This window comes from Aythya ferina (assembly GCF_964211825.1).
Source record: "Aythya ferina genome assembly, chromosome: 3".
Lineage (NCBI taxonomy): Eukaryota > Metazoa > Chordata > Aves > Anseriformes > Anatidae > Aythya > Aythya ferina.
In genome coordinates, this window is record NC_140298.1 from 38,990,305 (window position 1) to 39,002,216 (window position 11,912).

Genomic DNA, 11,912 nt, shown 5'->3' on the forward strand with positions numbered 1-11,912 from the left:
TGCCAAATATAACAGGTTTGTCTAATTTCTTGACAACCAAAGGCTGTATGATAGCTTATTACTGGACAAAATGGCAGATACACCCTATATTATTACACAAAGATCGAAAATTAGGGGAGAACTTATATCTATTAGACTCCCATTATCAACTCGAGTTCTTCTACTGAAGATCTTCATCTACTGAATATAACTTGTTCCTGAATAATGTAGGGACCAATTCAGACTTTCACTAGTGCTTTTTTCAACCAAGCTTACTGTTACCTCAGCTTCAGAGGGAGACACTAATGTAAAATGAACTCTACTGTCACTATCCATGAAGATATTGCAAAGGTGGGAATAAAAGAGGGTTTTCTTGTATGGGACTCAGCCTCACTACAAACAATTGCTGATGAAAGCCATCGACATTTTCATTTGGAGGGGTAGTGGGAGGATTCTCTTACCTGTCCAGAGGTTTTCCAGGCTTACCACAAAACCACCACTCAGGTAGAATGATGTGAAAAGGACATTGCCAAGGAAAGCTGAGAGCTGTAAGGTTGGCAACAGTGCTGCCACCCAAAGTGCCATCCCGCGGGCACAATACACAGCCAGCCACACCGAGAAGAAGTTCAGCAGGAAATGCTCTGGGTCAGGCATGAGGTTTGCCAGCCAATAGATGGGAACCCCATAAATTAGAACAAAAGCGCAGTGCTCAGGGAGTTCCCCTAAAATCTGTTCAGAAAGGAGGGAAAAAAATATATTAAGCAATAATCACAAAACCTTCTGAGATGCCCCTTGATGTACTTATGGACTGTTTAGAAAAACTTTGGGAAATAATCCCTTAGAATACAATCATCTCCTCTTTGGTTGTTTTCAGTAACAACAGAGATGGAAATCCTTGCTAATTTTTTTCCATAGTTATGATAATTTCTGTAAATGTTGAATTGATAGGCGGCTTCTTACAGGTTGAATGTCATATTTTGTTATGGTTTTGGCAGTTTCTAAGAATTTAAGAGAATTTCATGAAGAAATGGTGAGCTTGAGAGCAGTAATACTGTTACTGACTCATTGTAGGTGTACATTTTGTCCAAATTTGGTTGAACCTAGCATGAGATGAAATTTGAAATAGGCTGTTGGTCACTTCCCCACTTTGTCCCAAAGGTTGTCCAGTTAGTAACTTCCTAACTCATTGCAAAAACATGAATATGTTTTGGATTTTCTCAAATATCTGAACATACATATTTTATTTATATACATGTGTGTGTATATATACAGTATACATAAAAATATATATACACACTATATGGATGTCTGCATATATCAGTTATATGTATATATGTAGATATGTGTGTATATACATATGTATGTAGTATTATGATTATTTTTTCCAAAGAAAGTTGCTACTATCCTCTAATACTAAGGTTGTAACAAATTACATCGATTCCTCTACGAATAATGTGCAATTTTTGTGACACAATGCAAAGAATATTTTTCTCTGGCAACCACTAATAAGCATTTAAAATCTTGTGCAGAAATGGAAACCTAAATTACAGATGCCATGGCAGGCAGAGCTCATCTCACAGTGGCAACATCACAAAGAAGGGATTCTTCTAAACCCTTGTGAAAAAAAAGAGAATGTAATTTTTCTGAAGTTGTAATTTTTTTCCAGGAAATCTAGCTCTTTATACACTTAATACAATTGTTTCTCTCTGATCAGTACAGGCCTGAACAACTACTGGAAATCTCAGTTAGCATTTTGTCATTTCTATTTTACTTTTGTTGTAGCGTTTAATATAAATATTCTGTTTTATAGATCAAGACATAATCAAACCTTCAAAGATGTTTCAGCTAATGAATCATTCAAGTACATAAAAGTGATGAAACGACCGAAGATGACTTTCAGAGTTCCCCAATTTTGGCCAAACAACCTTATGGATGTCAGCCATGACATATGGCAACAGATACAAAGTAGTGTGAGGTTTAATCAATTAACACCAAGGAAGCAAGAATGGTAGCTTTAGCTGGCAGACACACTAGAAGAAGTCTAATGCAAATGCAATTATTTATACAGCAAGGCTTTGGAATATTCTTTAAGCTATCTGTGTGTATTTCCTGGCATCAAAACCACTTACCTTAGCAAAGAAGTATGGGCTAACAGAATACATTCCACTTTCCAAGTCATGATAAAGCATAGCTCTTTCTGAATGGCCTGTAGGGTAGAAGCAAACAGGTTCATTTCATCCTAGAGTTGCATTTATAAACATAATTTTTCATTGATTTGAGAGCTCTCTGATTGTGATTGTTTAAACATTTACAACAAAGCTCACACTTACATTTGGCAATGACATCCAAAATCACTGTGAATGGGATTAGTGCACCTATCATGTACAACAGTGCTGTTGTGTCACGAACAGAGAGTCTACTTTCTCCATGGCCATAGTACAAAAATCCTATTAATAATGACATGATGAGGGCCTCAACTCCATGGACTAGTAGTGTTGAAAGATCTCTGAAGTCATTGGAGACTTGACGACTGGAAAACAGCGATATTGATCATAAGGTATAGTCCTTATTAATGCCAGATATATTCAGATATATTGCCCCAAGTGCTCTGCTAACAGCAGTTTGTGGAATTGCTGACTTTGAGTAGGTTGGGAGTTTGCCCAGTTCTGAACATGATTGTATTTAATCAAAGCTGCTGAGCATTGGTAGCGGCCTACTTTTTCAGGTCTGAAATGCTGAAAGTGTGAAGCCCATGGCGGCTGGAAGATCTCATTTTGAAGACACAGAAGCAATTATTTCAGCTAAAGCCTCTTTGTTAAGGGCCTGTAGTATACACTAGTACTAGATGTTACTATCAGTGATGTTCTACATGTATTAAACCACTTGGTTTTATTTCTTTTGAGAACACAAGCATGAAACCCAGCTACCACTATCCATCCATGCTGGCTATAATCAGTGAAGCCTCCTGGCTTCATATCAAGGCAGAGGTGTGAGGATGGCAGCACCTAGGCCTGCCACACGGCTGTCTGGGCTTGCTGAGGGTTCAGTCACTGCGCTTTGGTGTGTGTGTGGAGATCAGGACGGTGGTACCCAAAACTGGGACACACATTTCTGAGCCTCAAGGCTCCTGCTGCCCAAAGATGCAGGCTTGCAGCAGTGTGAGCTGGAGGTGATTTTTGTCTGGAAGGAGCCCTGGGACAGAAAGCAAGGGGCTGGACATCTGGCTGCCACCCACCACCCTGCTCAGAGGCCTGGCGTGAGCCAGTATAGGAACACCTCAGTTCCATGGCTCGCTCAGGCCTAGTGCTAGGTGTGCACTTTCAGCACCTGCTCAATTCACATTTTGTGCTTTTTAACTCTTTAAAATACAAATGAACATGATACATAGTTGTTTATGGAGGTAAGGTTACCTTAATAATACAGTGAACTGCCTTAAGACGCCTGGTAACTGATTGCTGGCATGGTAAGGCATGTGGATAGCCTCTTCTGATTTTACATGGGAGCTGTACAAAAGAGGGAAAAAATATTAGCCAAAGTTGTAGCAGTTATTCCAGATCTGCCATATGATATTATTTTCTTCACCTTTTTTGGCTGACTGTGTTCACAACATTGTCGTCTTCATTAACTTTCCATAAGAAATCATCAAAAGTCTTGATTTTTTCTAGGAACAAGCTGGCAAGAATACTTGCTCTTTTTCGGCTCTCCATCTCCTTTTCTGCAGTCTGTTTATCAATGCTGGCCAAATCAACTGCAAGACATTATTTGACATAAGTCCATAAGCTACAGCTGTGATAACTTTATGATGTGTTTAGAATCAGAGATTGTATCGTGAACAGACAGTATGAGCTGTGTGCATGCGTTAAGCTACAACAGTTAAAACTTTTATCAGTTACTTTAGGTAGATACTGAGAGCTTAAGAAGAATATTACCCAAGGAAAACATAGTAGCAGCAACAGTAGTTCACCTAGCTTTTTTTTTTTTTTTTTTTTTTAACAAATTATTTTTTAAAATCTAAACTAACAGTAGTGTTTTCCAGTGCTGAGCATCAGTATAGAGCACCACTACCTGATACTTCGCAGACGCTTTCTGGGAGAATTATCTCTGTGCATTTCGTAATTCCTTACATTGAGCTGACTGTCTCCATTGAGCCACATTTCAGCAGGGGTCCATCAGAGAAATGAGTTGTAACCTGCCTGCCTTCTCTCATTCTGAGACTCTCCTGTTTCTCTTACTTGCCACACTGCCAGCATTTGTGCATTTCCTTCAGGTCCTCCTCCTTGCTGTGGCATCTTTAGCTTTCCTGTCCCATTTCCATCTTCCTGCAGCCCATATTCTCTGCCTTTCCTGTGGGTAGTGGCTCAGTGCATTGCACTGAATGATCTTTCACCTCCCTTCCTCATCCCCACCTGCCTCCATGTCACAGGGGTTCATCTTCTGAGGACTGCCCCAAATGGTCCATTCCCATACAGGTGTGCTGCAAGGCCCCCCACCCAGGGCTGCACTGAGCTGGGCAGGACTGCTCTGAACCACGTTGGTGACAAAGGTCTGTTTGTTGGGCTTGACATTAATTTCTGTCTATCTCTGCATAGCTGATAGGCATTCTGATATGAACTGACACGTAAGCAGAGCCGAAGAGGTTACTCCAGAGCATTGTAGTTGGTGTCTGTACAAGGCATACTAAGCAACTTGAACGCAAAGACCTGAAGGTAAGAATTGAACCAACCTCTGGGGTAAAAGACTACTGCCATTAGATTAACAAGGCCACATTCCCTTTGCATGTTGGGAGGAAAAAAAAAAAAAAAAAGAAAAAAAAAAGAAAAAGAAGGGATTTGGAACCATGCAGGGTGGTTTTTTTTTTTTTTTTTTTTTTTTTTTTTTTTGAGAAGAGGAATCAAATATTACTGTTACTGTTTTTTTGTTGTTGTTGTTGTTGTTTTTTTCTCCTCCCTTCCTATGCTCTATTGGGCAACTCTCATCTTTCTCATTTCCTCTTCAAGGTATATATGATTACACACCCTGGGAAACTGGCTTCCTATGTTTCTTGAATAGAGTTCATAGAAATGACTGCATGAAAGCAACTGATCAGTTCCTGCATGTCTTTTATCGCTGAATATAAAAGTTTCAACCAGCTGAAACACGGGAATAAGTGTGATAAAGGTTTGGAAGAGTTGCTACACCTGGCACTGTTAAGAGGATTATTTAAAACTGATTTTTTCCTCTCTCTTGTATTTGCTACATTTCCTGCATTGACAAATGGGGATCATATTCAAAACTGAACTTAGTACAATATTGTTGACAGTGACAAGGCATTTCTAAAACAGTTATGGTCCATAAAAATCAATGTTAGCTGATAGGCTTAAGAAAGCAAATGACTTCCAATAATATTTCTTTTTTTTTCTTCTTTTTATGGCAGTACTTTGTCAGTACTTGATACTAACCATAGAAATCTGCAGGGTTGCTGTACCTTGGGCAGGGATAGCCTAGTTCTGTGAAATATTGGACCATGTCCTTGGCTGTTCCGGAATAGACAGTGACTCCAGAAGACATCAGGAGAACTAAGTCGAAGAGTTGGAAGATATCTGACCGGGGCTGATGCAGTGAAAGAAGAACTAATCTGTTTCCTCTGGCCAGTCTGGATAATGTTATCACGAGGTTATGTGCAGTAAAACTGTCCAGTCCAGATGTGGGTTCATCAAGTATCAGAATTCCTGCCAAAGACAGTAAGTTTAGCTGTGGAAAACAGCTTGATTTGGAAAATATGGTATTAGCATTTGAAATCTCACTGCTATATTCCTTTTTTAAAAGTACGAAGTACATTTCACACCAGCACCAGGTAATATTCAACAATGGCAACCTCCTTCCACTGCCTCATTGAACATAATGACTATGTAGTAGGTACTTTAAATTTTGTCTTGGTCCTATTGGAAACAAGAGTAATGTTTCTGATTTTCACTGGAATGAAGGTTTAGGTTCCTTATTAAATTAATGTTTTACTCTGCAGTTCTTGCACTTTGCCTGTACAAATGTGAACATTATATGTGAATATACAATAGTAATAGTTTTATATTCTGCCTGCTGAAATATTTTAATCTATATTAAATATACTTAATTGATATTTAGACCTTTTTTTATGTGTAAATCCTCAAAGTATTAATTTACGTAGAGCGTGCTTTGGGAGGAGAACCTACTTAATGCCTGTTCACACCCAGATACCAAGAGATATGCATAAAATTGAATTTTTCTTGTTTTGCAATTGGTTGCTAAAAATTTGAAAGGGTTTTGTTACTTTGCAGTGTTTGTGTTGCCAGAAAACTTAATGGCCTCAATCAGCACAAGGCACTGTCTGTACACAGACATAGTTTCTGTGCTGAGGGGTGTAACGCGTGTTTGAAATGTAAAGAAATCTTTACTTATTTTTCCTAGAACTAATGTTTTTACTTCAGTACCAACACATCTATTTGTGAGCATTGCTTCTTACTAAAAAAGCTTCTACTTTCCCTTTATTTGCAAAATTATAATTCTATATCAGCAAAAAAATTTCAGATACATTTCCCAGTGGAAGTAGAGGAGCTGATAGGAAATCTCGCTCAACAAGAGGCTGAGGCAAGATCAGTGGTGCTGTTGATATAAGTAAGAGCAGATAGGGAATTCATTCCTGCAAAAGCAACTGTAGATTTAGCCTTCTCTTTTGCTTCCAGTGAAAATGATAAAATGACAGAAACTTCTAGTTCACCTGTAACGAGCCAGCCACATCAGAGTTGCACAAGACTGCAATGAGTTCCAGTGCTACCAAGAAAATGACCTTCCCTTGTTAACGTTGTACTTGTGCGTAGGCAGAAGTGAAAGAGGGCTGGCTCCTGAACCACTCCTTTTATATAACCGTGACTATGATAATTACATTATAATCTGTGGTCAGCAAGAGTTGTGATTTAAGCAAATGGATCAGCACACCCTCACTGTGCCTGATGTTGCCATGAGGAGTGAACATCTGGCAGAGGAAAATGCAAGATCCGTTAAGTGTCTTGAGAAGCGTATGTGTATCTGACTTTTCCCTGAACCCTACTATTTTCTCTAACCACCCCCAGTGGTTTGTGGGGGGCACAAGGAAGGTGTCATGGTTTTGTTCACCTGGGTTCCAGAGCAGCTGCACACCGATGCTCACTCTTCGCCTCTCGCCTCCTGAAACACCACGGAGGTACTCGTTGCCTACCCTCGTGTTTGCACACTGCCGCAAGCGTAGTTCTGCTATAACGTCTTCCACCTGGGGGGATCCAAATGGTAACAGGGATAAAACAGTTTCTTGACACGTTTCTGCACAGATAAAGCCAAAAAATATAGTTGGCGTAGTTAAAATTCATCTGGATATTATGGTGCTATTTGATCGAGAGCCAGTTGAAAACAAATCTTGATTTTAGGGATAACATTAAAAAATGCTCAACGACCAGCAATTTAGTTCATCTTTCAGCCTCTCTAATGCTTTCTCTAGATTGTCATTTTTTATGAGCATTGGTACAATTGCTGGTTTCTATCTTGAAAAAGGAAAAAGATTTATAATTCATAATCTACATATATATTAAAAAAAAAAAAAAAGCCAGATTAGCTGTTCTGACTCCAAGCACACAGGATGTCTCGGATAGTTCCTGTCAGACGCATTTTTGACAACTTTATTTTTTTCCAACAGCTTAATTACCCTTTTTTCTCTTTGTGAGTCTGAGAAAAACTTTGGAAGGCGCAGTTTGGCAACGAACAGTAGCGTTTCTCTGACAGTCAGGTGGGGAAGCAGTCGGTCATCCTGCCGCACGTGTGCAATACATTTCTTGACAAGCTGGGGGGTGCTGGGTTTGTTATTGATCATGATTTGACCAGACTTGATTTTGCCTCCGTGATCCCGGCAGGTTATCACGTCAAGCAAGGATGTCTTTCCACCACCTAAACAATCAAAATTAGAAAACAAATTTCTAGGGCATCCATTTGAAAAGTGATTTAGTCACAGAGAATATAAGTTTTCATTCCCTAACGTCTTTTCCTCAACACCTTGTGTTGCTTTTCTAAAGCTGCAGAGGTGGAATGATCTTGAAAGAAAATACTGACACCTGACTGCAAGCTCATGTTCAGGAAACCTCTTCCATCCAGAATGTATTACATGGCTTTAACCTTTGACATGTCCCAGGAGAACTGGGTAGCTGGCTTTTGAGAACAGCTCTGAATTTAAGAAGCAAGATCTCTGTCCGCTAGTTACCATTCTATATGTGTGGCTGCTGGGCTGGCACCTAAATGCTTTGCAGAAGTTTGCTTTGTGGAGGGAATTGTGAATTCAGAAACAGCAGCTAAGCAGTTTAAAGACGAAGGCACTGAGCAATTATACAGCTGATAAGACTCTGAAGCATGACTTAAATAACTGTGATTTAAACAAGACAAAAAGTCATTTTAATAATTAAGAAAAATTTGGCTATTAAGAAAAAGTTGGCTAATGCTCAGAGGTAAGGCAAGTAAATCAATGAAAACAAAACCTGATTTGGAATTAAATAGCAAATGACTTTTTCCCTTATGCCATATGATACTTTATGCAAACACACAGAGCTCTCATTATGATTAGATATCATTCGTTTCCAGTCTTCCTGTTGAAAAATTAACTCCACACTTGTTGCTTAATATATATATTAAAAAATAAAAATAAAAAAAACTTGTCCATCTGTAAACTACATATTGCTATGTTTGAGTGGCATTTGATTGCCATTGACAGTGTGAGACTCATCAGCAGTTTAATCCACTTTACTAAGGCATTTGATGAAATAGATGATAAACAGCTTTTTAAAATAGCTTGACTAGTTTGCTGAAATGGTTTGTGCCCAGTGTGTGTTACCTTACAATAATCTAATATCTATAAGTCAATGTTATTTCATCACAATTTTTTTCCTTTTGCTATGGGGCATCTCTAAGGTACAATTTCCAGTACATTAGATATGTGCTAAGAAAAATCCCCCATAGCAGTGGGAAAGAAAAACCTCTTCTGTAGAAATAATGTTAAAACTTCTGTGGCAAATATGTTTTGTCCTTTTTCAAAGAGAGCATCTTCACTGAATCACTGAGCTAACCTAATGTAAGAGTTTAGTGGAAGCACAGCATGTTTTTTTGCGGTTTTGTTTGTTTTACTTTCAAAGCATAGGTACTTATTACTTCAATTTAATGCATCACATGTCTACTTCTTATCCCCCTAGCTGAGATAAGTCTCACTAACCACTTAGGGCAAAGGCCAACTCTCTATTAGGCAACCTCATCCTTGAGAAGATTAAACCATTCCTACCAGAAAATGAAAGGAAAAAAAGATGCAAGAAACCAGAGCCCCAGTTTTCAGACACTGTAAGCCAAATAAAAGAGGCATTATCCTTTCTTTTCAAGTTTCTGTTAATTAATCTGAAGGTGATAGTTTATTCTATAAGACCTGTTTGCATGTGAAGGGAATTGCTGTCAGTTGCAACTGATCTTTCTTACAGGGTCTGGCCTTATGTCTGCATTGTTACTGGGTAAGGTCTGCAATTCGCCTGTTTTATGAGAGCCATGAAGCTGCTTCATGTCTAACAGAGATGGGGCTGCAGAACATAGTTGTAACAACGCTGCACCCCAAGAAACACATAGGAAATGTACAAGCCATAATATAAAAGTTTTTCTAAAATAAATTCAAAATATATTTTTCCAATATGTTTCTGTTTCTCAAAATGTACATTTTAAAGAATGTATTTAAGTGACACGTTTCCAGTAGTTCTTTGTCAGCTAGATTATGCCATTCAGAAGACTGAGGAATATTGGTTTTGATTGTGTGTTTTATCTAAGAATTAGTCAAATCATGAAACTTGGTTGTTCTTACCAGTGCTCCCTATAATAGCTAGCATCTGGCCACTTCGAACTTTTAAATTCAGATTCTGGATTACTGACACACGAGAATTAGGACCTGAGTTCCAGGTCCATGGCATTTGCATCTGCGTGAGTTTCTCATACCAGGGAATCTGGGATGCCGTGTTAACCTAGCAAAGAAAGAAAGAAAGTCTCTTCAATTCCTACGTTAAACTACTTAACATTAAATACTTTCAAAGTTGTAATAAATCAGAGAATATGTTAAAATAATATTGTTAATATTCAGAAATATAGACAAAAAATCTTTTTTGGACATGTATGGTTTTCATCCTTTGCTTCTTATTTCTGATAATCATTAAAACTATCTGTCCTTTACCTTACTTAGATAGTTTATTGCTATTGTACATTTTTAATTTTTAATACAATTTGAAATGAATCAAAACTGAAAACTGTGAAGCTTACTTCAGATGCCATGTGGCACAAAAGTGAAAAATTTCACTGGCTTCCTGAAATCCTCCTTATGTTTGTCATCCTCTCCTTGTCTCCTGCATGCTCGTTCTTGCCGGCAAAGGCTCCTGCTCCCTCAGTCCTGAGAGGAATAATTTAGCTCAAGACTGAGGGAAAACAGAGCCTAGAAATGGACCTCTTTTCCTGTATCATCGCCTAGTTTTACTAGATATATTATACAACAGCATGGTTTAGCCTCACGTTATTACCTTAGCCAGGAGTGTGATTCTCCTTACAAAACTTTTGTATATTTGATTGTGCAATATTTGCATGAACATCAGCTTTATACTGTTTTTAAGAGGGCTTGCTTAATGAAACAGGAGCTGCTGGATAAGTTCCCTGCTGAAGGGACGTACAGAAGGTAGAACTTTTACCTGGTAGTTGAGTTCTTTGACCTCAAGAACATTTGATTTTCCGCTGTATGTGAAATACAGGCTGTTATCTTCTTCAGAGCAAAAGATACTGTCCTGGGCCTTGGTCTGGAGAAATTATTGGGTTAGTTACAATAGTTAATTATAATAACTAAAGAGTTGTTAACATTTGAGTTCAGAAATGGAGAAACAGAACGGGAAATATATTTGTGGTATATAAAACAGTACTTCTGATATGTTACAGTGGTACAAAAGCATGAAGGGTTGAAATGAGTAATCTGTTAATCAGCGTGAAATGCAGTTTGTTCTAGAGGCATGTCAGAGGGCCAAACACGCTGTGCTGTGGTGGTCTATTAGCTTTCAGTTTAAATGGGTTTATTTTCAACATGGAGACAAATGCCATGCTGCCATAAAGAGATTAGGCTCTATTTCTATTATTGAGGAAGAAAGTGGATGACTACTGGAATTTTAATGTCTACTGGATCAAAACGGTACATATTGAAATTCATATTTCATAGCAGCTAAAAATTAAGGTGCACTGGAAGTATGTTCATTATTTAATTAATCCATACTGCACCATAGTAACCTGAAGCAGCTAATTCACCATCACACACAGAGAGAAGATAATTTGCTAATGTCTGTGCCTTCAAAGAGTAAATGGTATCTGTGAATAACGTCTGCTCAGTAAGAAAAAGTTAATCAGACAGGGAAATAATTTAACTAACCGATTTAGCGAACCACCATCTTCACTACAATCTCTGCTGAATAAATGTCTTGTAAAATAACAGGCAAAAGGCATGTTATCCTGAGTCAGCCATCAGAGATCAACCTAATTCCTGCATCCTTTGGCATTTCAGGGGATTAAAGCTCTTCCAGTGGCTCATAGTCTGGGTTTTCATTTCACCCAAGTTGTGTAACTCTCAGATTCACCTGAGGGCTGCTAGAAGAGCTTCATTTCCCCCGTTCCCTGTCTGGCAGACGTACTGCTGCTGGAGGTGTCTGGCAGATGGTGATCACTGCCTGTGCACAGTTCCTACCTTCACAGCAAGCAATGCTGACTAATCTCTTCAGTGCAGGCATGCAGCAGAAAGCAGCGTGACCCTAAGTTGTCTGAAAAGCAGCGCTAAGGGGTCCCTCCCGCCGGTCTCACTCACCTCCTGTGCTGCCTGGCTCCAGCCACCACCTTCCAGCGGGATGTGCTCG

At 38.8% G+C, this 11,912-nt stretch overlaps 1 protein-coding gene across 1 annotated transcript in view; it reads right to left on the bottom strand.

Moving 5' to 3' along the window:
• DYNC2LI1 (dynein cytoplasmic 2 light intermediate chain 1) overlaps positions 1-11,912 on the bottom strand; it is a 55,447-nt gene that overhangs the window by 3,330 nt on the left and 40,205 nt on the right. The window contains exons 13-22 of the mRNA XM_084514648.1: positions 10,713-10,817; positions 9,845-10,001; positions 7,670-7,908; positions 7,108-7,240; positions 5,418-5,687; positions 3,562-3,727; positions 3,390-3,482; positions 2,310-2,509; positions 2,109-2,185; positions 441-708 (exon numbers count right to left, since the gene is read on the bottom strand). Of these exons, the coding sequence (XP_084370774.1) occupies positions 441-708; positions 2,109-2,185; positions 2,310-2,509; positions 3,390-3,482; positions 3,562-3,727; positions 5,418-5,687; positions 7,108-7,240; positions 7,670-7,908; positions 9,845-10,001; positions 10,713-10,817 (1,708 nt within the window). The remainder of the gene's footprint in view (positions 1-440; positions 709-2,108; positions 2,186-2,309; positions 2,510-3,389; positions 3,483-3,561; positions 3,728-5,417; positions 5,688-7,107; positions 7,241-7,669; positions 7,909-9,844; positions 10,002-10,712; positions 10,818-11,912) is intronic.